This window comes from Kogia breviceps, chromosome 18 (assembly GCF_026419965.1).
Source record: "Kogia breviceps isolate mKogBre1 chromosome 18, mKogBre1 haplotype 1, whole genome shotgun sequence".
NCBI classification, from domain to species: Eukaryota; Metazoa; Chordata; class Mammalia; order Artiodactyla; family Physeteridae; genus Kogia; species Kogia breviceps.
In genome coordinates, this window is record NC_081327.1 from 10138090 (window position 1) to 10164061 (window position 25972).

Sequence of the window (25972 nt, forward strand, 5' to 3'; positions counted from 1 at the left end):
GCATGGTTGGTTGGAAGCACTCAAGGCTGGATGTGTGTTTGGGCACGTGCATTGTGGTTTTTTTTTTTTCATTGTGTTTTATTTAGGTTCTTTACCCACTCTCTCTGCCTCAGGCATAAGCTTGAGAGATCAGAGATTGTGTGTGCGCGTGTGTGCGTGTGCGCGTGCGCGCGCGCGTGCGTGCGTTGCTGACGGGCATGGGGAAGGTAGCCAGCGACCGGTGGAGGGGATCCTGTTGCGGTAGGCTCCAGGCTCCCTGCAAAAATCCACTCAGATTTGCTGGCCTCTTGCTTTCCAGGCTTCAGTTGGGGTGGAATTTCTTCTGGGGACCAGTCCTGGAGGCCACGCCGGTTGCTAGGCGCCCAGAAGACCTAGTGTGAAAGCCACCGGGAGGAGGGGCTAGAGAGCGGTTTGGCCAGAGGGAGGCGGGAAAAGCTCGTTACTAGGCAACTCAGCCCCTCTGGCCTCTCTCGGGAGAGACGCACTGGGCTTGCGCAGTGTGACGCAACCGCCGGCGCGCCGCTGTTTGAAAGGCCCGGGCCTCGTGCGCTTGCGCAGTGAAGCCCGCGCAGGGCGCCCCAGCTGTCTGCACCCTAAATTCAGACCCTCCAGCATCTTCTTGGTCAGGCGAAGCCCACGACGTTGACATGCCGGAGATCCGCCTCCGCCATGTGGTATCCTGCAGTAGCCAGGACTCGGTGAGGGACTGGCGTGGAGGAGGTTGGAAGAAGTGAAGGAATTCTTGAGGGGGCTCTAGGAGAACTTTTGGAGTCTAAAAGGGGTTGAACAATCATCAGTATCCGGGCTGCGAAGAAAAAAGAACTTTATTGGGGGTCTTAGGAACTGACAGTAGAGAGACATCGATTTCCGTAAAACGGAAAGAGTATTGGGAGAGAGAGTCAGGGGCTAATGAGGACAAAGGTCACCAGGTGGTTAAAGTTGTCTAGAGAGAATTATAATTGCCTCTGATACAAGAAATATTTGGCTTTAAAGAAGAGGCTGTCATGAGTTACTTTAGGGTGAAGGTCCCATAAATAGATAGGCCGTCATGTGTTACTTTACGGTAAGTGTCCGATGAGTATCTCGAGTTACTCGTAGATGTTCCGGATGCCTGTGTTTAATACAATACGTGGTCAAAAGGTCACATTCCATCCAGGCTGAGACCTGCATGGTCACAATTCCTCAGTGGCCTCCCAGCTCCATTTTAGAGAGCCCTTTTAGCAATACCGACTTCATTTTGATTTTCCTTTCACAAAAGGGACTTCGTGGAATTCTAAGGAGGGTCATGGGAGAGTTTCTCAGAGGCCATAAGGGAATTCTAGAGAGATGTGGAATAGAGGAACTTCCAGAGAGAAAAGGAGGGATAGGGGAGCTTCCTTGGAAGGCCCAGGGGTGAATTTCCCGGGGAAAATGCTGTAGGGGACACAAGGCAGAGTGTGTGGGGATTAATAGGGAAACTTAAATCTGGGGGATCTCAATGGAATAATCCGAGAGCTGGGGACCTAGCTCTCATCTCTGTACCCTAACTTTCCCTTTCCCACTCTTCTCCCCAGACCTACCGTGCAGAAAACCTTCTCAAGGCAGACACTTACCGGAAATGGCGGGCAGCCCGGGCGGGCGAGAAGACCATCTCTGTGGTGCTCCAGGTGATTCTGCCCTCCCCCCATCTCCTTAACAGGAGTCTGGAGACCCAGGGTCCCGACTCTGCCCTGGAGATAATTAGCAGTGAGTTGAGGCACTTTCCCTTTGGGCCTCAGCTTCCTCACCTGGAAAACGAGCAGTGTGGTCGCTGTGCTGCTTAGCAGGGGAGAAAGGCGATCCAAGCACTAGGCCAGGGATGAATCCGTGTGTGGCCCAGGTAGGTTGCTGCTACTTTCGGGGCCTCAGTTTTTTCAGCTGGAACAGAGTGACCCATTGCCATATATCCTGCCTTCGAAAGTCTCTGGGCTCAGGGCTGGAAGTTGTCTCATACCATCTAAGCCAATCAACCTCATTTCATTTTTTTCTTTTAAATAATATGTATTTATTTGGCTGCGCTGGTCTTAGTTGCGGCATGCGGGATCTAGTTCCCTGACCAGGGATCCACCCCGGGCTGTCTGCATTGGGAGTGTGGAGTCTTAACCACTGGACCGCCAGGGAAGTCCCCACACAATCAACCTTATTTTATTTTATTTTTTAATTATTTATTTATTTATTTTGCGGTACGCGGGCCTCTCACTGCTGTGGCCTCTCCCGTTGCGGAGCGCAGGCTCAGCGGCCATGGCTCACGGGCCCAGCCGCTCCGCGGCGTGTGGGATCTTCCCGGACCGGGGCACGAACCCGCGTCCCCTGCGTCGGCAGGTGGACTCTCAACCACTGCGCCACCAGGGAAGCCCTCAACCTCATTTTAAAGACGAGGAAACTGGGGCATAGGGCAGGGCGAAGTGAAGTGGCCGGTGTAAGCTACCGTGTCTGGGATGCTGAGCGCTTTGGTACATTCTCTGTGAAGCTGGAGGGAGGCAAAGAGGAAAGGGTAGTTGGACCCAAGATGGTTAGAGAATTCCAAACAGGCTGTTCCTCTCCGGCATAAGAAACTGGTGGGAGAAGCGAGCTAGGTGTGTTACCAAGCATCTGCTCTTTGCCTGGTGCCGCCGCCCTGGGTGGTTTACTTGTGTGACCTGAGTCTTCATGGAATTGGATAGTGTAGGGGCTGTTACCACCACTGATAAATGGCGGTGCTAAGACCTGAACCTCTTGTGGGTTCTCAGCCACTTTGTCAGGCTGCTTTGTGTTCATACCATGGCTTTCTTGATTTTGGCCACATTCCTGCCTTCTGAATGTAGGGGGTGTTTGGGGAGGGATGTTGAGGGCAAGGCTTACCTGATTGTGTTAAAACATGTTATTGTGTCTCTCTTGCCCAGTGGTTCTGAAAAAGTTTTGGTTCACAGAACCTTTTGAGAATTCGGGAGAATCTGAGAATTCTCTTCCCAGGAAAAATACACAGACCCACAAGATTTTCTGAATGAGTTTAGGAATTTAAATATCTCCTAGGTCCCTAACATAGTAAGAAGAATGAGAGCTAACATTTATTCAACATTACAGCTGCCCGGGAATTCCCTGGTGGTCCAGTGGTTAGGACTCCACGCTCCGAGGGCCCGGGTTCAATCCCTGGTCAGGGAACTAAAAGAAAAAAATTTACAACTGCCAGTCACCATTCTAAACACCTCACATGGGTTAATTCATTGAATCCTCGTAAAAACCCCATGACCTCGAGTCTTTTATTATCCCCTTTTACAGGGAAGAAACTGGGCCCAGAGAGGTTATACAACTTGCCTAGAGCCAATTTTTCTAATTTAGTCTTGGGACATTCATTGAAGACCCCACATGTCCCTCTTCCTCACCCTGTGACCTCAGGCAGATGGTTTCTTTTCTCTGAACCTGTTTTCCCATCTGCCCACTGGGAATAATGTGATCTGAGCCCAGGGTGGTTGTGAAAATCCGGTGGTGTGATGTTTGCAGAAGTGCCCTGTCAGCAGGCAGGTGTTTGTGTAAAGGGAGGGATTCATGTGTTCATCACTGGGCGATGATTCTGCTGGGCTCTCTGATCAGGAGATGATCAGGAACATCCCATTTGGGTCTGCACCCCAGTTGCAGTGGGAGCAAGGAGAGACCGGGTACGGGGAGCGAGGGAGCCAGAGGAACCCGACAAGGCATAGGATTCTGTGCCCTGGGAGACCAAAGGGGATCTTGCAACTGTCACCAAAGTGGGAAACCTCGAGAAGGGGCAGCTTCAGAAGGTGACACATTGGTTGGGATGTCCGGGTTTGCTATGACTTTGGGACATCGAGGGGACAGCTAGTGATTGGACATGGAGCTGGAGATAGGGCTGTAGGAGTTGTCAGCACAGGGACAGGCCCTGGAGACTTGGGAGTGGGTGGATTCGTTTGTTCATTCATTCATAGAAGCGCCTTCTGTAGGCCCAGCACTGTTGTAGGTACTGGGGCGTAGTGCAGGGGACAGCACAAGACAAACATACGTCAGTCCTGGGGAGATTTTACGTTGGCAAGGAAAGACTTACAGATTAATAAGTAAAACGTACGTATGTCAGGTGATGAGTGCTAGGGAGGAAATTACATGGTTAAGACAAGTGAGGAGGGACTTCCCTGGTGGCACAGTGGTTAAGACTCTGCGCTCCCAATGCAGGGGGCTGGGGTTCGATACCTGGTCATGGAACTAGATCTCACATGTGTGCCACAACTAAGAGTTTGTGTGCCACAACTAAGGAGCCCATGGGCCACAACTAAGGAGCTGCCGAGCTGCAAGTAAGGACCCCACCTACTGCAACTAAGACCCAGTGCAACCAAATAAATAAATAAACATTAAAAAAAGATAAAAAGAGGAATGAGAAATGTCTCCAGTGGGAGATGAGGCTGTGGCAAGAGGTTTTTTTTCTAAATAGGGGGTTAGGGAAGGCCTTCCTGAGAAGCTAACCTTCAGGCAGAGTGAGTTATGCAGGTACCTGGGAAAGAAACAGAGTCCAAGGCAGGCTGGCGCCTGGTAGGCCGGTGCGTGGCTGGTACCTGGCTGGTGCCTGGCGGGCTGGAGGGACAACAGCAAGCCCTGTGTGTGGGTGGAGCGGAGTTGACGGGAGAGGGGTAGGAGCTGATGGGGTGGCGGTAGAGGACCCCTAACCTACATAAGGCCTAAAAGCCATTGTAAGGATTTAAGCATTTACTCTGCATGAGATGGGAGCCGTGGAAGGCCTCTGAGCAGAGGAGGAACAGAATGTGACTTAGGTTCTCACAGAATCTTTTATTGATTGATTGATTGATTGATTTATCGGCTGTGTTGGGTCTTCGTTGCTGCGTGCGGGCTTTCTCTAGTTGCAGGGAGCGGGGGCTACTCTTCGTTGTAGCGCGAGGGCTTCTCATTTCGGTGGCTTCTTTTGTTGCCGACCACGGGCTCTAGGCGCGTGGGCTCAGTAGTTGTGGCGCACGGGCTTAGTTGCTCTGCAGCCTGTGGGATCTTCCCGAACCAGAGCTCGAACCCATGTCCCCTGCATTGGCAGGTGGATTCTTAACCACTGAGCCACCAGGGAAGCCCCCTCTCACAGAATCTTCTGTGAGGTTTCCAGGTTGAGAACACACTGCAGGGGAAAAGTGCTGGAGCAGGCAGCACTGTCACAGCAGTTGTCAATTTATTTCGCGTTGGAGACCCTTCGGAAAATCTGATGGCATTTGGCAGTTGCCAGCATGCAGGGTGACTCCAGGCTCACCGAATGCTAATTTTGGTTCTTTTCAAGCAAGTGATAAGAGGAAATTTCAGGACACCAAGACACGTAGATTGATCTGTGGATTTTCCTACTACTGTGTATTTTTTTTCCCCTCAAATAGTATCTCACAATATCTCTGTATCACCATCTGGGATTCAGCCCTCTGTTCTGACAGCCCCACACGCCTTTTTCGTCTGCGGTGGCGGAAAGAGGCTCTGTCGCCAACCCATCGCCTGCTCCCAGGAGGGCAGTTCCAGCCTCTTTGCTAACCGCTCCTGGGCCTGTGGGAGTGGCGGAGACGCAGCCCAGGTGTAACTCCCGTCCCCCCGATGCTGAGGTGTGATGTGTTCTTTAGAAAAAATGTTCAGTAGCAAGGTGAACACATTCTGTTTCTGTTTTTCAGTGGTTTTCTCATCACCCAGTTTGCCATTGTGGTGTTTTAAAATTTTTTACCTTCTTTTGACATGACACGTGTATACAGCAAAGCATACAGTCCAGTGAATCATCACAAACTGCAGCCTGTGTACTGCCGAGCAGATCAGGGAACAGAACACACCCCCCTCCCACGTCCCCTTGTGCTCCTTCCTGTCACTGCCCCCCGCAAGGGTAACCATGACCTTGATTTTTGGGGGGTTTTTTTGTTGTTTTTTGCAGTACGCGGGGCTCTCACTGCTGTGGCCTCTCCCGTTGCGGAGCACAGGCTCCGGACGCGCAGGCTCAGTGGCCATGGCTCACGGGCCCAGTCGCTCCGCGTCACGTGGGATCCTCCCGGACCGGGGCACGAACCGGTGTCCCCTGCATTGGCAGGCGGACTCTCAACCACTGCGCCACCGGGGGGCCCCGTGACCTTGATTTTTAACAGCATTGATGAGCTTTGGCTGGTTTTGAATTGTTCATAAATGGAATCACAGGGTATATAGTACTTTCACCTCTGACTGCTCTTTTCTTCCCCAGCATTGTTTGTTAGCTTCATTTTGTTAGTTTCATCCTCCTTGCTGGGTGTGGCTGCATAGGATTCCATTGTTGGAGATAACCACTGTGATTTTGTTAACTTTACTTAGCAAATGGGTGTTGTATGCATATGGTGCATAAATCAAAAAGCACAAAAGGGAGGGTATACAGTGAAAAGGAAAAATCCTCCTCACCACCTGCTTCCATTCCCTACCCCCGCCCTCCCGATTTCTGCTGCCCAGGTCTTCCCTCCTGTGGTTTCTCATGTGGCCCCCCGGGTCGCTCTGTCGATGTACAAGCATGTATATCCACCCCTCCCCGCCTTTTAAAAAGTACACTGTATGTAAACAGTCCTCTCCCTTGTTTTCTTCCAAGAAACTCTATCTTGGAGATCCATTGTCATGGCATCAAGTTCTACCTTATTCTCTTTAATGGTGCATCAAGTTCTATCTGATTTTTTAAATGGTGCATCAAGTTCTACCTTATTCTTTCATGGATGTGGAACAGTTTTTTTGTGGTTGTTATATTGGAGTAGAGTTTATTAACAATGTTGTGTTAGTTTCAAGTGTACAGCAAAGTGATTCAGTTATACAAATACATGTGTCTATTCTTTTTCAAATTATTATCCCATTTAGGTTATTACAGAGTCTTGAGCAGAGTTTCCTGTGCTGTACAGTAGGTCCTTGTTGGTTATCTGTTTTAAATATAGCAGTGTGTACATGTCAATCCCAAACTCCCAGTCTATCCCCCTCCCACCCCGCTTCCCCCTCGTAACCATAAGTTCATTCACTAAGTCTGTGAGTCTGTTTTGTAGATAAGTTCGTTTGTATCTTTTTTTTTTAATAGACTCGGCATATAAGCAATATCATATGATATTTGTCTTGGAACAGTTTTTTTAATAAGATGTCTCTGGGACTTTGCAAACCTTCCATGTCTCATTTCTTCCACTGTCATGAATTCTGTGTTCCTGGGAAAGGTGCACACAAACCTAGGCCACAGATGACTCATCTTGTGCTTAAGTCTTTCTCCTAACAGCTGATACTTACTGAACACTCACGTCTTTTTTCTTGAGGTAAAATTCACGTAATGTCAAGGTCATTATTTTAACCATTTGAAGTGTACAATTCAGGGTTTTTTAGTATATTGACAATGTTCTGCAGTCATTACTGCTGTCTAATCCAGAACATTTTCATCACCCCAAAAAGAAACCGAAAACCATTAAGCGATCACTCCCTATTCCCCTCTCCCCACGTTGCCACTGGCAACCACCGATGTACTTTTTTTAAAATAGGGAATTCAATTGTTTATTTTATTTTTTTTCGCTCAAGTGAATTTACTGAATTAATCTGCATTTAACACTGCTGGTGTACATTTAAATCAACACTTGATACTAACCTTCTTTTTAATTTTTAAATCTTCAAGAAAAAATATATTACTATTTTAGTTTAAACTTTTAAAAAATTCATTTATTTATTTATTTTTATTTGGTTGTGCTGGGTGTTAGTTGCGGCAGGCGGGCTTCTCAGTTGCAGTACGTGGACTCCTTAGTTGAGGCCAGTGAGCTCCTTAGTTGCTGCTTAAGGGCTCCTTAGTTGCGGAGGCAGGCTCCTTAGTTGTGGCATGCGAACTCTTAGTTGCGGCATGCACATGTGATCTAGTTCCCTGACCAGGGAGCAAACCCGGGCCCCCCGCATTGGGAGCATGGAGTATGAACCACTGCGCCACCAGGGAAGTCCCTCCAGTTTTTTAAAATTGAAGTATAGTTGATTTATAATGTTTTGTTAGTTTTAGATTTTTTTCCAGATTCTCTTCCATTATAGGTTATTACAAAATATGAAGTATAGTCCCCTGTGCAATACAGTAGGTCCTTGTTGGTTCTCTACTTTATATATACTAATGTGTATATGTATCACTGATGTACTTTTTGTCTCTATGGATTTGTCTATACTGGACATTTATATAAATAAGACCATGCAATATGTGGCCTTTTGTGTCTGGCTCCTTTCACTTAGCATCAGGTTTTCGGGGTTCCTACATGTTGTAGCTTAGATCAGTGCTGCATTCCTCTTTACAGCTGAATACTGTTCCATTGTAGGGGATATCATACAGTGTGAATCCATTCATAAACTGATGGGCATATAGGTTGGTTCCATGTTTTCATAAGAGATTTTTTATTTATCAAAAGAAAGACAGGGGAGTATGTGTGTTTAAAGTAGAAGGAGTCGTATATGAAATAAGAACCATTCATTAAAATACAAATATATACATCCTACTAGATGGAGGGCCCCATGCTTTAAATGTGGGAGAGGCAGAGATTTTTTTTTTTCAGCCACGCCCCACGGCTTGCAGGATCTTAGTTCCCTGACCAGGGATCGAACCCTTGCTCCCTGCAGTGGAAGGTCGGAGTGTGAACCACTGGGCCGCCAGGGAATTCCCAAGCTGTTGAGTTTTTATGTCAAGGATTGAAACTGGGGAACTGGGAAGCAGTGTTGGCTTGTTGTCAGGCAGTTGGGTCTGAATTTCTCTGCCAGTCACTAGATATGTGTGACATGTGAGCCATTTATTTACCTGTCTGAGCCTCAGTTTCCCCATCTGTAAAGCTGGGAGAGTTACAGACCCTTCCTTCCAAGGTGGTTGTGAGGATTCAGTGATGCCTGGCCCAGGAAGAGCTTAGCTAAGTGTGGTAGACAGAATAATGCCCCCAGTAGATATCCACAGCCTAATCCCAGAACCTGTGAATATGTCTTTTACGTGGCAGAAGGAACTTTGTGGATGTGATGAACTGAGGCTCTTGAGATGGTGAGATTGGCCTGGATGATTGGGGCGGGGGTGTGTGTGTGTGCAGCATAATCACAAGGGTCCTTGTGAGGGAAGGAGGGAGGCAGGAGAACCAGAGTCAGAGGAGATATGAAGACGGAAGCAGAGGTTGGAGCAATGCCATTGCTGGCTCCAAAGATGGAGGAAGGGGCCACAGCCGAGGAGTGCAGGGGCCTCTAGAAGCTGGAAACAAGACAAGGAAATGGGCTTCCCTGGTGGCGCGGTGGTTAAGAATCCCCCTGCCAATGCAGGGGACACGGGTTCGAGCCCTGGTCCTGGAAGATCCCACATGCCGCGGAGCAACTAAGCCCGTGCGCCACAACTACTGAGTCCGCGAGCTTAGAGCCCGTGCTCCGCAGCAAGAGAAGCCACCGCAATGAGAAGCCCACTCACCACAATGAAGACCCCAACGCAGCCAAAAATAAATTAAATAAATTAAATTAATTTTTTAAAAAAGCTTTAATAATAATTTTTAAAAAGACAAGAAAACGATTCTCCCCCAGAACTTGTAGAAGGAATGCAGCCCTGCTTACACCTTTGTTTTAGCCCAGCCAGGCTGCCTGGGCACCAGCTGTGTGACCTCAGGGAAGTGACACAACTGCTTCCTGCCTCCATTTGCTAACGTGTGGAATAGAGATAATAACAGCTCCTGTCTTGCAGAGCTGTAGGGCCGAGAGGAGATACAGGTATTACGGGTCTGCCACGTCTGAGCACTTAGGTGTCCGCTGCAATGGCTGTGGGTTGCGGTGGTTAGTATGTGTCATGTAGACTCCCCTCGGAAGGAGGACTAGTTTGATGACCCTCCCTTTTCACTTGTGAGGAAACTGCAGCTCAGAGAGGTTATATGCCCCCCAGGGCTGCACCGCTTGGAAGTGGCAGGGCTGGATTTGAAGTCAGGCTGGCCTCCCCACAAGCCCAGGCTCCTTGCTTCCCTGGAGGGATGTTCCTGCCTGCAGCAGAGTGCAGGCAGTGTCCGGGCCACCTCCCGACTGGGAGGTGACAGGGCATCTTTTGACAATAGTCATCAAGCAGCGACTAATACTGCCTCCTGACTGGCAGTGGCAGGGTGCCTGCTACATGCCAGGCCCTGAGGCCGTAGTATTTATGTGCATAACCCTAGATAGGGTGACCATCCCCACTTTACAGATGAGGAAACTGAGGCTCCAGGAGGTGAGCTGACAAGGCCATATAGCCAGCGTGTGCCAGAGCTGGGACTCAAACCCAGGAATCAGTGGTGAGCCAAACCAGACTCGGCCCCTCCCCTCAGGGAGCTTCCCCGGAGCCTTGTGTGATTGGGGTTGGGGGTGACAGATGTGCCATTCGTCTGCATAGCGCCACCAAGGAGAGCTCCGTGGTGGCCGGTTAGGGGCCCATCCGGCCGAGTCTGGCAGAGTCAGGGAAGTGGGTGTGGGAGCTTATGCAGCCGGTCGGTGAATATTTTCGAGCTCTGACTCTACACCCTGTGCTGCGTGCAGGGGACGCGGTGGCCCCACGCAGCCCTATCTTCACTGTCACCGAGTTGATTTTGCAAGGAGACAAGGGGGCCCGGATGGGGGTCATCCATCTTCCAAGGCCCCACAGAGAGCTGGGGGGTGGTGCAGAGCAGCCCTGACAGTGCGCTTTCCCTCCCCTGCAGTTAGAGAAGGAGGAGCAGATACACAGCGTGGACATCGGGAATGACGGCTCAGCCTTCGTGGAGGTGCTGGCGGGCAGCTCAGCTGGAGGCGCCGGGGAGCAGGACTATGAGGTAAGCAGGGCCTTGAGGTGGGCCCCCTGCTGATCCCTGACCCCCCCCCACCATAGGGCCCCACTGGGGCCCCAGGCGCCAGGCCAGGCTGGGGGCGAGCCACCCTGGCGGTGGCCCTGTGGAGGAGCCCAGGGTTCCAGGAGACAAAGAGCAGGCCCAGGTGATAAGCTGTATGCAGCAAGGATTTGGCTGAAATTGCAACATGGTTGCAGAAACAACCAGAGGCACCTGTTTGTTCTACCATTCAGCCGCTGCTTGAGAGCAAAACTCCTTTTCTTCTGGTCCCAGAACTTCTCAGAGATGTCGCAGCCAGTTGAGATTCCGAATTGCTTGGGGTACATCTCTTAGTTACTTTATTTGTGACAAATGTTTACAAGCCTTTTGCTCTATTATAGATGCAGTAAGTCCTTTACATGTATGAATGAGTTCCGTTCCGAGAGCCTGTTTTTAAGTCCAGTTTGTTCATAAGTCCAACAAAGTTAGCCTAGGTACCCAACTAACACAATAGTATAGTCCTGCACTGTAAAAGGTTTATAATACTTTTCACACAGATAATACATAAAAAACAAACACAAAAAATAAAGAAATCATTTTTAATCTTACAGTAGAGTACCTTGAAAATTACAGCAGTCCAGCACAACAGCTGCCATCCAGGGGCACATTCGCAACTTGAACGTTTGTATGTAGGGGACTTACTGAATTTTAAAAATTGGCCCAATCCTTTTTTTAACCGGTTGAATGAATTCAAGCTGGAATGGTGAGATCATAATGAGCCAGCTGGTCAATCAGCAAAATGATTTTGGGTAAAAATAAACCTACTGTGAAAAAGAGAGGTTACAATTTTAAGTGAACAAATCAGTTTTCTACAAATCAGTTTTCTTGCAGTGACAAATTTTTTTCAATTGAGGTATATTTCGCATATAATAAAACGCACACGTCAGCGTTTTGGCAGATGTACAACCTGCGTAACTGTCCCCCAGATCAAGACATAGAGCGTCGCTGGCCTTCCTGAAAGTTCCCTTGCGGTCACTCCTCCCACCCTCAGCCCGGGCCACCACCCATCTCTTTTCTTGCCTGTCCTAGAATTTCACATCAGTAGAATTTTATAGCATGTGTTCTTTTTTTTGTGGCTGGCTTTACTCAACATACTGGTTTTTTGATGTTCTAACATATCATATATGTGTCAGCGGTCTGTTCCACCTTATTGTTGAACAGTATCACTGTAAGCGTCGATCTCAATTTGTTCATCCATTCTCTTGTTGACGGGCATCTGGGCTGTTGCCACTTTTTTTTTTGGCCATGCTGTGCAGCCTACAGGATCTTCGTTCCCCAACCAGGGATTGAACCCAGGCCCCAGCAGTAAAAGTGCTGAGTCCTAACCACTGGACCACCAGGGAACTCCCCACCACTTTTTTAAAAAAATAAATTTATTTATTTTATTTATTTATTTTTGGTTGCATTGGGTCTTTGTTGCTGCGCGCAGGCTTTCTCTAGTTGCAGCGAGCGGGGGCTACTCTTCGTTGCAGTGCGCGGGCTTCTCATTGCGGTGGCTTCTCTTGTTGCGGATCACGGGCTCTAGGCGCGCGGGCTTTAGTAGTTGTAGCACGCAGGCTCGGTAGTTGTGGCTCGTGGGCTCTAGAGCGCAGGCTCAGTAGTTGTGGTGCACGGGCTTAGTTGCTCCACGGCATGTGGGATCTTCCCAGACCAGGGCTCGAACCCGTGTCCCCTGCATTGGCAGGCGGATTCTTAACCACTGCACCACCGGGGAAGTCCACCACTTTTTGACTGTTATGAAAAAAGCTGCCGTGAACATTCTTGTACAGGCCTCTGTATAGAGATCTCTTTTAGGTAAATACCGAAGAGTCGAATTGCAGGGTCTTCAGGTAGATATATGTTTTAACCTTATTAGAAATGGACAGTTTTCCAAAATGGTTGTACCAGTTTATATTCCCTTGAGCAGTATATGAGTTCTTTTTGCTTCCCATCCTTACTTATACTTGATACTGCCAGTCTTTTAAATGCATGTGTGTTGAATTTTATCAAGTGCTTTTTCCACCTTACAAGGTACATTTTAACCAGTGAGGTTTTCCTTGAACACACATTCTTATTCTAAAGGTTCTAGGGAATTCCCTGGAGATCCAGTGGTTAGGATGCCACACTCTCACTTCCGAGGGTCCTGATTCCATCCCTGGTCAGGGAACTAAAATCCCACAAGCCACGTGGTGTGGCCAAAAAAATAGTAATAATAAAATAAAAGTCCTATAAGTTGTAAAAAGGCAAACTAAGGCACATTATGTTTTGAAGAGTTTATTTGAGCAAACAATTCAAATCAGGCGACCAAAACTGAAAAATGATTAGGAGTGCTGTGTGGATGGGCTAGGACAGAGATGTTTAGAGAGAAAACGGGGAAGCAAAGCAAAGCAATTATTTAATTGGCTAGAGCTTAAATGGTTCCTTTACTTGGGAAAATCGAGTGATTTGGCTATTCACGGTTAGTTGATTTCATTTTCTTAGATTCGAGTTCACCAGCTCTGGCATAGATTTTGGTTGGTTTACTTAGGCTACCTAAGGCACTAGAGTCACTGAGTCTAATGGCCTCCTTGTTTAAAATTTTAAATAAAATCAACAGCCTCTGGGACTATAAAAAAAAGTTTTATGTTCTTCTTGGCAAACAGATTTAGATCAAAATTCTATTTTACAATTATGGAAGCAGAGTAAGTGCATTTTTAGCTAAAACTTTATCTAATCGGGCATGTGAATCTTTATTATTCTTATCTTATCTACCTAGAAAGGTGGAGTGGTTAGCTTAGGGCTTGATCTTTTCAGAGTCTGAAAACCCCTATGTCAATAATCTCCCATTCTCTCAAGGTTTTTAATTAAACTTCTGCTGGAAGTTTTGTTGTAACTCCTAGCCAAGACTGAATTAAAGACTCTGGGCCTTATAAGGTCTGGCTTCTGCCCAGAGACTAGATACGGTTGAAGAGCCAAGAAAGAAAAGGAAAAAGGGCCGAGAGCAGGGCTGGTCCGTGTTGATGTCACCCATACAAACCAAGCCAAAGGCACATATTTTAATAACTAGTAACATTTTCTACCAAATCATCAACATAAAAAATATATATATATTTATTTGTTTGTTTGTTTATTTGGCTGCGCTGGGTCTTGGTTACAGCATGCGGACTTCTTAGTTGCGACATGTGGGATCTAGTTCCCCGACCAGGGATCAGACCTGGGCCCCCTGCCTTGGGAGCACGGAGTCTTAACCACTGGGTCACCAGGGAAGTCCCAACACATTTTTTTTAACCCCTCCAAGTTCTGCAAAGGGGGTATCTAAGCTTGCAAGGTTAACACAGTCTAGAGAATAAAGGTTTAATCCTAGGACCTTAAAGACAGTATTGGATAATAAAACAACTGGAGCTGTTTTCTCTTCACAGTGAATGGGAGGAGAGTATGTTCAGAGGGAGGCTCTCCCTTAGTGTGGGTGGCAGCTGCCAGTCACAGCTTGTGTTGCCCCTTCATTTAGTCACTAGATGGTAATTCAGCTCTCCCATCGGCTCAAAATCAGCCTTTTTTTTTTTTTTTTTTTTTGTGGTACGCGGGCCTCTCACTGCTGTGGCCTCTCCTGCTCTCCCGTTGCGGAGCAGAGGCCCCGGACGCACAGGCCCAGCGGCCATGGCTCATGGACCCAGCGGCACGTGGGATCCTCCCGGACCGGGACACGAACCCGCGTCCCCCACATCGGCAGGCGGACTTCCAACCACTGCGCCACCAGGGAAGCCCAAAATCAGCCCTTTTATAAACAAGTGTAGTCAAGGCCAGGGAGCTGGCTTCCCTTCTGTATAATTTTTGTCATCTTTGCTGTTTCCTTTTCATAATCAAGAGCTGAGCATAAAAAAATACCTAGTTACAGTCTATGTTTTTCTCAGCAAAAAGCTTTTGTTTTCTAATTTCACAGCATGTCAGTTAGAAAAGAGACTAAGTAACAGGTTACACCCAACTAAAGATGGCTTACTGCCTAAGAATATAGATTGTTTCCTTAGGAGGGAAGTCCAGCATTAGGCAGACCCACAGTTGATTGGGCAGCTGAACAAAGTCAGGGTGCTTGGTTGGGCACCTCTTGATTCTTTTGGACTTGGCCACATGGTTACAAGATGATTGCTGTTGCTCCGTCCATCACCTAGTAGCATCCAAAGCAGAAAGTGGAGGAGTGGAATGGCAGAAAAGCAGTGGTTTTCTTCCATCCTCTGTTTCTCTTTAATGAATAAGGAAAATCTTTCCCAAAACCTTCTAGCAGCCTTCCTCTTAACATCAAATTGCCCATCCTTGGACCAGCCACTGGCAGAGGAAATTGGACCACTTGGACCAATCATGGTTCATCCCCTAGTGTTGGGCACACAGCTCTTCCACTGCTTTTCAAAACTGCCTGGTCAGTTTTTGTTCCTTTGTCATACTGTTAATAGCTCCATTTATTTCTTTAGACTATTAAACACAATTACTTTTATATTGTGTGTTTGATAATGTCAATATGTGCAGTCTTTGTGGGTCTGAGTCTGTAGTTTGTGGTTTCTGCTGACCCTAAATCATGGCAGCCTGTTTCCTTATGCCTCATGGTTGTGTGTGTGTGTGTGTGTGTGTGTGATTGTTAATTCTGCTTTTGGGGAATGTATCTGTGGGAATTCTTTGAGGGCCTGGTTTGAAGTACATTCCTCCAAAGAGGATTTGCCCCGGCACCAGGTGATACTACATACATGGGACTACTTAAAATTTTCACCTTCGGTTTTTCCACGCAGATAACTAGTGTGGATTTTTACTCCAAATCCTTGAGAGTACAGACCTGCGGTTAGGAGTCTCCAGAGAGAATTTTTCAGCTTTTCTCTGCTGTCCCCACAGAGCTAAAGCCTCCCACTGACTCTTCCCACAAGGCACATTCCTCCCTAATTTACCCACGGAGGGTGTTGTCCTTTGGAGAGGCCCAGCTCTCTGCTCTGTGGCATGGTCCCTAAGATGCCTTTCTTCCTGACTTGGAGCACAGGCTTTCTTTCCTGGTCTCTCCTGCTACCACCACCTCGAGCCCTTTAGAATCAAGCTCTGTGCCACCTGGAATCAGCAACGGGGCAAACACCAACATCAGTGCCACCCACTGTATCAGTCAGGGTCCCACCAGGAGGCTGAAACCACACCCGTTAGTTTAACAGAGAGAATTAACGTAAAGAATTAGGAACGAGGTATTGAACTGAAGAGGCCAGAAGACTAAGGTAGGACGCGGAAGCAACTGCAGGGAGCAGTCACCACCCGTAGTTGGAGGAACAAAAGGAAGAGGTTGGCATGACTGATGGGTAGATGTTTCACAGCTTGCAGGTGGGGCCGTTGGAGCTGAAACTCAGACCCTGAGGAAGGGGAGCTCCCTGGCTGGTTCTGGTATGTCCCTGAAAGGGTGCAGCGAGGCCAGTTCTGCAGGTGTTGGGAAGCTGCAAACTGGATTCATCTGCCGCCCCGGGGGAAGAACAGCCAGATGCAGGAGCGAAGCGCACCTGGGTGCTGCTCGGGGGGATCTGCAAGGAGGCTCAGAGCCCGCCTCCCTCCTCCATCCTGTCTCTCTGGCTCCCCCTGCTGGCAGGGCCTGACAAGGAGCAGCTGGAGAATAGAAATGTCCCCAGCATCCCAGAGCTGAGCCACCAAGGGTGGGGTGTTTTGTTTTGTTTTAAAAATATTTTTTGTTTTTTCTTCTTTTTTATTTTTTTCTGTTTTATTCTATTATTTATTTTGTTTGTTTTTTGAGGGCGGGTTTGAACTGAGATACAGTCACTTAGTAATGGGGGCAGCCCCCCTACCTCTTTGGATTCTGCATTGTAATTTCTGGCCTCAAATACTTCCCTTCTGCTGACTCAGCTGTGTATTTCGAAAGGCGTTTGAGGGAATTCCCTGGTGGTCCAGTGGTTAGGACTCCACGCTTTCACTGCCCAAGGGCACAGGTTCAGTCCCAGGTCAGGAAACTGAGATCCCACAAGCCGTGTGGTACGGCCCCAAAAAATACAATAATGTGTTTGAAAATTATGCCAGTCATTGTGAATATCCTCTGCTGGGAGGGTTCCTGAAGCTCCCTATCCTGAGGATTCCCCCCATGTGGCCAGATATGGAAGGCTCTGGAAGAATTTAGAGAAGGGCGGTTCCGATCTGGGACTAGAAGGACCCCTCTGGAGCCTGTGTCAGGGAAGGACTGACTGGAAGGCCCAGGAGTGAGAAGGGTCTAGAGGCCTTGAGGCAGGTTGAGGTACAGCTGGATCTGGCGACTCCCTGGTCCCTGCTCAGGCCCCTGCCCTCTTCCAGCCCCTAGGAGGTGTCACTGAAACCAGCCAGGCCTGGTTCTCATCCTCCGTGCCTTATCCCAGGTCCTTCTGGTCACCTCGTCTTTCATGTCCCCTTCCGAGAGTCGCAGTGGCTCAAATTCCAACCGCGTTCGCATTTTTGGGCCCGACAAGTTGGTCCGGGCAGCAGCAGAGAAGCGCTGGGACCGTGTCAAAATTGTCTGCAGCCAGCCCTACAGCAAGGTACCCAGGGTGGGCGGGGGGTCCTTGGTCCTGAGCCACGAGAGAGGCGGGAGGCCGATGTTGAGTCCCAGAGGGCTGGGAGGACCGGACACTTGGTCTCCCCGTGGGATTACAAGGAGGCTGGGTCCCTGCGTTCTCTGAAATTGGTTTGAGGTGCTCCCCATGTAGGAATCTTCGCTTCCTGGAGGGAGATTAGGAAGGATGACCTGGAAGACCTCAGGGGAATTGGGAGGCGGAGCTGCTGACTTGTTGGAGGTGGGGCCTCGTAGAATTGGGCCTCAGAGTTAATATCACGAGATCTGGAGTCAGAATGCTGGTTTAAAACCTGGCTTCTCACCATTTTAAAACAGTTATACTCCAATAAAGATGTTTAAAAAAAAAAACAAAAACCTGGCTTCTCCACTCCTTAGCTGTGTGACCTCTGGCTTCAGTTTCCTGATCCTTATGGGGTTGCTGTAAGTTAGGGATGCTAAGCTGTGGTGACGAGACCCGAGTATGTAATGACAGCACACAGTAAAGGTATACTTCTTATGCCTCTGGATCTGTCCCGGGAGCTGTCTGGCCAGTCATCCCGGGCCCAGTCTCCTTCCATCTCATGGCTCTGCATCCACTCAGCAGAGGGGGAAAGAGTCTAGAGCATTTCTGAGTTCCAGAAGTGACACCCAGCCCTCCCTCCCATTCCGCAGGCAGGAGTTTGGCACGCAGAGTGGATTAGCTTAGACACCCAGCAGCCTTTGCCAATTGCTCTGAGGCTTAAGGAGCTGGTGCATGTAAAGGGCTTTGCACCGAGCCTGACCCCAAGTTAGGGCTCAATGACAACTTGCTGTTATTATCCCTGTCATTATCATGCGGGCACTTCTCCGCATGTGTGTGTCCATAGGAGGGGAAGAGCCAGAAAGGGGTTTCTGTACATAAAAGGGATTGGGGCCAAGCCTTAGTCCTTGGCCAGACTCCCTGATTCCCACCCCTCCTCTCCCAGGATGCGCCCTATGGCCTGAGTTTTGTAAGGTTTCACAGCCCCCCAGACAAAGAGGAGGCCGAGGCCTCATCCCAGGTAAGCTCTACCTGCCACCGCCCAGAGCCTTCTCCCCACCTCTTCGCGCCCCCCTGCTGACAGCCCTCCCACTGCGCTGACCTTGTGGGACCTTAGAAAGTGACCAAGCTCGGCCAGTTCCGCGTGAAGGAGGAGGATGAGAGCGCCAGCTCCCTGAGACCCGGGGCTCTCTTCTTCAGCCGGATCAACAAGACCCCCGCAGGTGAGTGCGGGAAACCTGGGTCCTGAATGAGTAAAGGCCGTGGCCTGGACTCCTGGGTCTGAGGGAGGAGGGGTCGGGGGCGGACCTGGACTCCTGGGTCACTCCCGGGTCTTGGGAACAACACTCTGTGTCCCATGGATAGGAGCCAAAGGGTCTGAGGGTCCAGCCCTCTCAACCTGGCTCCACTTTCTCCCTCTGCAGTCGCAGCCAGTGACCCAGCAGGACCCAGCTATGCAGCTGCTACACTGCAGGCCTCCAGTGCCGCCTCCTCCGTCTCTCCGGCCTCCAAGACAGTAGGCAGCACCTCCAAGGTGAGATCATCGCACCCTGGTGGGGTGGAGAGGGAGGAGGTGAGCTGGAGGCCTCAGCCCATCCCACCCCCTCATCCTCAGGAGTCCCCCAGAGGCAAGAGGAAGCTGGATTTGAGCCACGAAGAAAAGAAGACCCCCAGCAAACCGTCCGCCCAGCCCTCACCACCCGCCCTCAAGAGACCCAAATGTGAGCAGACTGGATTCCTTGTTCCCACAGGGGCCTGGATCCTGGGTCTGGGGGAGGAGGGGCCAGGGGTCTGGATCCTGGGGCTGAGGGAGGAGGGGCCGGGGGCCTGGATCCTGGGTCTGATGAGGGGAAGGGCTGGGGGTGTAGCCCTACACCTACTGACTGAATCCACTCCTTGGCCTCCCCAGTGCCAGCTCCCACCCCTACCCCAGCCCCTGCCCCTGTCCCTGCTGCAGCACGGGGGGTGGCGCCAGGGAGGCCCCGAGGAGAAGGCGCTGAGCCCAGGGCCCCCCGCACCGGCCCGCAGGAGCTGGGGAAGATCCTCCAGGGTGTGGTGGTGGTGCTGAGCGGCTTCCAGAACCCCTTCCGCTCGGAGCTCCGGGACAAGGCCCTGGAGCTGGGGGCCAAGTATCGGCCAGACTGGACTCCAGACAGCACCCACCTCATGTAGGCCTGCGCCCCCTCCCCACACTCCCCGCTGCCTGTCCTCTGCCTCCCTTCGTCTCCTCCGTGTTGCCTTCTCTCTGTTATTTCACCTCTCTGTATCCTCTGCCTCTTGTTCTCTTTCTCTTCTTGCCCCTGATTCTTAAGTCTTCCCCTCGGCCTCCCTGTGTCTTTACTGCTTCTCCCACATCTGCCCCGTGTCTCTCCCTGTCTCTCTCTCTCTGTGCCCCTCGTCTCTCTTTGCCCTTCACCTCTCAGATCACACCGGGCTGACACCCTCCATTCCACTCCCTGCCAGCTGCGCCTTTGCCAACACCCCCAAGTACAGCCAGGTCCTAGGCCTCGGAGGCCGAATCGTGCGGAAAGAGTGGGTGCTGGACTGTCACCGCATGCGGCGGCGGCTGCCCTCTCGGAGGTGAGGCCTCACTGCGCGCGTGTGGTTTACACACGCACACCCTGACCCTGCCCCTTGTCCCCATGCTGGGCAGTGTCAGGGATCTGGAGAGAAATCCGGCCGGGCCCTGCTGGCCCAGAGTCAGCCGACTTCCCACAGGAAGAGGGTCAGGGCAGGGAGACACGGGTGGGGGGTGGCAGGGGGGGTGGTCGGTGCAGGGCTCTGGGAAGTCTGCTTAGCCAAGGAAAAGGACGCTGCAGGCTGGAGTCACGGCATTCCCAAAGCCTCAGGGCGGAGAGCGGAGTGTTGGGACCCGTTCACGTTCCTTCACCCGAAGCCCCTGCTTGGCGCCAGGCTGGGCTGTGCAACGTTGGCCCCGGACGTCGGGTCCTGCCCTCGAAGGCCTCTGACTTCGATGAGGGGCTGGACTTAGCTCTAAAACAGTTTGGAGGCAGGCCCAAGGGGAGGACCGCAGTGAGCTAGGGGTCTTCAAGGAAGAGAACAGGTTTGCCAGGCTGAACAGAGGCAGAGAGCATGCCTGGGCGGAGGAGCCACGGTTGGCGTCAGCCTGGTGTCCGCCCGGAGGAGCTGCAGGGGCACTCAGCGCCCAATGAGAGACTGACTTTGATTCTCAAGGGGGAGAATTATTTCTGATTTGTTTTGTTGTTCCCTTTCTGAAATGAGTCATTTCTTCCCGAAGAGGGAAGGGAAGCCAGGAAGTGCTCTGGTCTCTGGTGTGGGTGGCTGGGGGTCTCTGGGGCCCTTCCGGACCTGGGAGGAGGGCGGGCTGGGAGAGGGGCCACGATTGCCACCCTGAGTATTTAGTAAATACTGAATCAATAGCCAGTGCCTGTTGCTCCCTAAGCCCCCTCCCCACCTCCCCCGGAGGACACATCTGCTGTTTGTCTGAGGCCTGATTCCTCCGCCCAGGTACCTCATGGCTGGGCCAGACTCGAGCAGTGAGGACGAGGGGGGCTCTCACAGCGGCAGCAGTGGGGATGAAGCCCCCAAGCCTCCCCGAAAGGTCTGATGCCCCCAGCACAGGCGGGGGAGGGTGGAGTGGGGGGGACGACATGGGTGTGTCATGGTACCCAAACTTCACACCTGCCTCCTGCAGGCGCCCCCCCCACGCTCACACCCGCGCTGCCCCTTCTGTCCTTGCTGACCCACCCTCCCTCCTCAGCGCCCCCAGACCAAAGCCAAGCCCTCTCAGGCAGCAGGACCTAGCTCACCCCAGAGACCCCCAACCCCAGAAGAGACCAAACCACCCTCACCAGGGCCCCAGGAAGATACTGACACCAAGGGGGAGCAGTCAGGTCAGAGCCTGAGGGAGGAGGGGCCAGGGGCCTGGATCCTGGGTCTGAGGGGGGGAGGGGCCAGGGGCCAGGATCCTGGGTCTGAGGGGTGAGGGGCCGGGGGCCTGGATCCTGGGTCTGAGGGAGGAGGGGCCGGGGGCCTGGATCCTGGGTCTGAGGGGGGAGGGGCCGGGGGCCTGGATCCTGGGTCTGAGGGGGGAGGGGCCGGGGGCCTGGATCCTGGGTCTGAGGGGGGAGGGGCCGGGGGCCTGGATCCTGGGTCTGAGGGGGGAGGGGCCGGGGGGCCTGGATGCTGGGTCTGAGGGGGGAGGGGCCGGGGCCTGGATCCTGGGTCTGAGTGGGGAGGGGTCGGGAGCCTGGATCCTGGGTCTGAGGGAGAAGGGGCTGGACTCCAGGCAAGGGATCTGGGGTAGAGGGTGGCTGTCCCACCCTCCACAACCTCTAACTGGATTTGGAGGGCCACTGAGCCTGGGGGTTGGGATGCCTGCATCTGTGCTCAGGTGTGAGACTGGGAGGGAAGGTTACCGGTCTTCCCAGAAGAGAAGTCAGGGGCCTCGCGTTGACTAAGCTTCCATTCTCAGAAGGACAGGACAATGGGGCAGAAGATTCTGGGGACACCGAGGATGAGCTGAGAAGGTAGGGTTTGGGCTGGGGGGTCAGGGTGGCCCTGGCCTTGCGGGGAGGGGCATCTGGTCTGCATTCTCCTACCCCACCCCTCTTGGCCTCTCCAGGGTGGCTGAGCGGAAGGAACAAAGGCCGCCCTCTGGCGAGGAGAACGGCAAGGACCCGTACGCAGGATCCACGGATGAGAACACGGACAATGAAGGTCCTCCAGAGTCTCCCAATCTGCCGATTCCCGAGCTCCCAGGTGGGAAATCATCCCTCCTGATGTGGGCTTTGGCTCTGTTACTTCTCTGCCATGACTTGCCCCAGCCCGTCCTGGGATGGTTGCTGCCCCCTGTGACTTGTCTTCCAGGCTCCTCACCCCCAGTCCCTAGCCTTTGCCACCTCCTTGTCCTCTTAGGCCTGTTCCCTTCCTTTCAGCATCCTCTCCTGACTTCCCTCTCTGTCCCTGTCCTGACTTCTGCTGTGACCGCCTCCATCACAGCCCAGCCCCAGGCGAGACCCCCTTTGGCTTTCCACTCCATCACGCCGGGGGCCTCCCACTCCCTAGGCTTCAGGATCACCCAGGGGCTTTTAAAATCTGCAGGTGCCCAGGCTCCACCCCCCGGGTTCAGCTTTGTCAGCGTGTGGTGGGGCCTGGGGAACACAGGTGCTGTGGGCGCTGATCTCTTTTGGGACCTACATGATGCCAGCATTGTTATTCGTCACCCCAGACATGATCGTGGGGGCGTGGGGCAGGGCCAGGTCAAGAATGAAAGGAGAGGGGAACTGCCCTGGCGGCCCAGTGGTTAAGACTCTGGAGTCTGTGCTCCCATTGCAGGAGGCGCGGGTTCGATCCCTGGTCGGGGAACTAAGATCCCACATGCTGTGCGGTGAGGCCAAATAAAAAAAAAAAATAGAGAGAGAGAATGAAGGGAGAGCCGGGCAGTCAGAGGGTCTGAGCAGAGGTGAGGGTCAGTGGCCACTGGAAGAAGCCGTTTCGGCTCGGTTCCTCATGGGTGATGGGCAGGAAAGTACTTTGATCCTCCAAAGCCCCAAACATGGCATTGGCAACTTGATGGAAAATCATGTCAAACTGGAACAGAGAACCACCCTGAAGGTCAGAGCCAGAGAAGGCACTGATTAACAAGGAGTGGGACCGCCATGGCGAGGAAGTGGCAGGATGTGAAATTTCCAGGCCAGGCCAAGCTAATGAAGTGATTGACCTGGTATAAGAAACATGTTGCAATAATAGGAATTGCGTCTTTTATCATTCTTGAAACAAAACGAAGCAAAACTCCCCAGAGGCTCAGATGGGCCTGGCCGGGAACCACTGCTTGTCTTGGATTATTCCCGTGCCAGGCTGTACACGGACACCCCTTTCCCCCTCCGGCCGCTGCGCCGGCCTTGCTGTCCTGCCTCGGCGTGTTCTGTGGCTCCTGGCTGGTGCCCTGGGACTCCAGGGGCCTCACGCTTGGCTCTCCCGCTATCTCCGCTACAGACTTTTTCCAGGGCAAACACTTCTTCCTGTACGGGGAGTTCCCGGGGGACGAGCGGCGGACGCTCAGCCGTTACGTCACGGCCTTCAACGGGTCAGTCTCCGGGGACGGGAGGCAGGGGAGGAGGTGTGGTAGGTCGTGGGGAGAAGGGTCATCAGGAGGATGGAGAATGGCGTACCCCCAGGCTGGGCACAGGCTGTGGAGTTCCGTGCCCGTCCTGTTCACTCTGCCGGCAGCCCTGGATGCATAGCTTCCCCTCGGGTTCCTCTTCTCTAAAGCGAGGCTACACAGTGCCCTTCTGAAAGGGTTGGCGCCTGCGGGAGCTGTCGGTTTCGGGGCTGTGGCGAGCCTGGCACGTGGGAGAGTGGGGGACCCGCAGGCGGCCTATAGGGGAGACATGGGTGGGGATGGAGAATGGCCTCCGAGGATGGTTGGGGAGTAGGGTGTCAAGAGAGGGGACACCGATTCTCTGCCTCTTTTCTTCCCCTGCCAGGGAGCTCGAGGACTATATGAGCGACCGGGTACAGTTTGTGATCACGGCACAGGAGTGGGACCCCAGCTTCGAGGAGGTGAGTCCTGAAGGGGCAGGGAGAGGGAGACCAAACCTGCCCTAGCATCCCGCCGACCCCCTCCTGGCTCACACGTTCCTGCATGCACCCCACCCGACCCTGCAGGCCTTGATGGACAACCCCTCCTTGGTGTTCGTCCGTCCCCGGTGGATCTACAGTTGCAACGAGAAGCAGAAGTTACTTCCCCACCAGCTCTATGGGGTGGTGCCCCAGGCGTGAAGTATGTGCTCACACACACATGAGTTTAATAAAAGGGGACTTGGTTTGGAGCGGCTGCCCCTCTCACCCGTGTCTCCCAGAACCCACAACAGGTTCCCAGCGTTCTGTCTTATGTCTGGTTTTGCTTCCCCTCTGAAGGCCGGGTCTTTGGGCTGCCTAATGACTCCTGTGCTGGGGTCCCGGAAAGAACGAAGGGCTCTCTACCTGGGGTCTGGTAGGGAAGGAGCTCTTTGTCACTTCTTTGGGGCCCCTCCCCCCTTTGGTGGCAGGTGGCAGGGAATTAGGAATCTGACAGCACCACCCTCAGCTGGTTCTGACCCCCCTGGAGCCCATTCCTGTGTCTCGGTTGTCCCTCTGGGGGTCCTGGACTGGGGGCCTGGCATATTCATGGGATAGGCCTCTCTCTCTCTAAGTCTCAGCTCTCTGGGCCAGGGACATCTCCCTTTCTCTAGGGCTCTCAGAAGTAGCTGTGAAACTGTCACCAGCCTTGTTGGATAGCACGTCATTTGGGAGGTACAATTGGGGGAAGGGGCATTTTAATCACCCCCCCCCCGCCAAATCCTGAACCCCCTTCAAGGCTCCACCACATTTAAGGTGGGAACTGAACTGGGCGTTAGAGAATCAAGGTAGAGGTGGGATGGGGCCGTGGTGTGGGCGAAGGCCGGGAAATGGGAGCCAGCCTGGTGCCTGGGGGGCAGTTGAAGGAGCACGGCCCCTCTGGTGACGAGGCTTTAGGGGCAGACCTAGCTGGAAAGGTGGGCACAGTCCTGGCAGCTGTGCCATCCAGTGTAGTAGCCACTGGACACAGGTGGCTATTTAACCTTAACGACAGGGAATTCCCCGGCAGTCCAATGGTTAGGACTCTGTGCTTCCACTGCAGGGGGCCTGGGTGTGATCCCTGGTTGGGGAACTAAGATCCCACATGCCTCGTGGCACGGCCATAAATAAATAAATCATGAATAAAATAAACTTAAGGACAGTGAAACGAAAGGAAAAATTCACTTCCTCAGTTACACTGGCCACAGCTCAAGTGCTCACTGGCTCCTGGGCTGGACAGCACAGATGGAGAGCCTTTCCCTTGCTGTAGAAAGCAGGACAGGGCGTTCCAGAAGCACTGTGAACGGCAGGCTGAGAAGCTTGGACTTCATCCTGGGGAGGTCAGGAAGGGGTCGAAGGGCAAAGGGCAGGGTCAGAGCTGGGTAGCAAATGACCACAAACTTAGTGTCTTAAAACAAAAGAAAGGTATAACCTTCTAGGTCTGGAGGTCTGAAGTCCAAAATGGGTCTCACTGGGCTAAACATCAAGGTGTAGGCAGGGGGACTTCCCTGGTGGCGCAGTGGTTAGGAATCCGCCTGCCAGTGTAGGGGACACGGGTTCAATCCCTGGTCCAGGAAGATCCCACATGCCGCGGAGCAACTCAGCCCATGCGCCACAACTACTGAGCCTGCGCTCTAGAGCCTGTGAGTCACAACTACTGAAGCCTGTGTGCCTAGAGCCCGTGCTCTGCAACAAGAGAAGCCACTGCAGTGAGAAGCCCGCACACCACGACAAAGAGTAGCCTCTGCTCTCCACAACGAGAGAAAGCCCGCACGCGGCAACAAAGACCCAATGCAGCTAAAAATAAATAAATTAAATAATTTTTTTAAATAAAAAGGTGTAGGCAGGGATGCGCTCCTTTTGGAGGCTCCAGGAGAGAATCCGCGTTCTTGTCTTTTCCAGCTTCTAGCAGCTGCCCACGACCCACGCCACTTCCATCTCCAAAGCCAGCAACGGCCAGTCGAGTCTTTCTCACGCTGTGTCACTCTGACACTGACTCTTCCTGTGATTACACTGAGCCCAGCCAGATAACCTGGGATAATCTCC

The 25972-nt window shown here is 52.1% G+C and overlaps 1 protein-coding gene and 1 non-coding gene across 6 annotated transcripts; one reads left to right on the forward strand and one right to left on the reverse strand.

Annotated features, from left to right (window-relative positions):
* The first annotated feature begins 178 nt into the window (after positions 1 to 178).
* XRCC1 (X-ray repair cross complementing 1) lies at positions 179 to 24198 on the forward strand. Of its 5 annotated transcripts, none has more exons than XM_067019462.1 (17): positions 179 to 240; positions 1554 to 1646; positions 10656 to 10766; positions 17153 to 17311; positions 18291 to 18365; positions 18462 to 18567; positions 18769 to 18878; positions 18960 to 19065; positions 19254 to 19512; positions 19808 to 19924; positions 20834 to 20927; positions 21087 to 21219; positions 21801 to 21855; positions 21951 to 22087; positions 23324 to 23414; positions 23815 to 23890; positions 23996 to 24198. In XM_067019462.1, exons 4-17 carry the CDS (start codon positions 17177 to 17179, stop codon positions 24107 to 24109), a joined length of 1608 nt encoding a protein of 535 aa, XP_066875563.1. In that variant the 5' UTR covers positions 179 to 240; positions 1554 to 1646; positions 10656 to 10766; positions 17153 to 17176; the 3' UTR covers positions 24110 to 24198. The 5 variants fall into 5 exon arrangements, with proteins under 5 accessions (XP_066875563.1, XP_066875560.1, XP_058900526.1 ...); XM_067019459.1 differs by having other exon boundaries at positions 209 to 698; positions 21804 to 21855; XM_059044543.2 differs by lacking the exon at positions 179 to 240 and adding an exon at positions 500 to 698.
* On the reverse strand, positions 12092 to 12163 carry TRNAK-UUU (transfer RNA lysine (anticodon UUU)). Its single transcript has one exon. It is a non-coding gene; the product is annotated as a tRNA-Lys (tRNA).
* Positions 24199 to 25972: the final 1774 nt, after the last annotated feature.

Coding starts and splice junctions, on each gene's coding strand:
- XRCC1 (XM_059044543.2), top strand. CDS start 648: ATGCCGGAGATCCGCCTCCGCCATGTGGTATCCTGCAGTAGCCAGGAC. Junction 21,220..21,800: donor CACCAAGGGGGAGCAGTCAG/GTCAGAGCCTGA, acceptor TTCCATTCTCAG/AAGGACAGGACAATGGGGCA. Junction 23,415..23,814: donor TACGTCACGGCCTTCAACGG/GTCAGTCTCCGG, acceptor TTCCCCTGCCAG/GGAGCTCGAGGACTATATGA.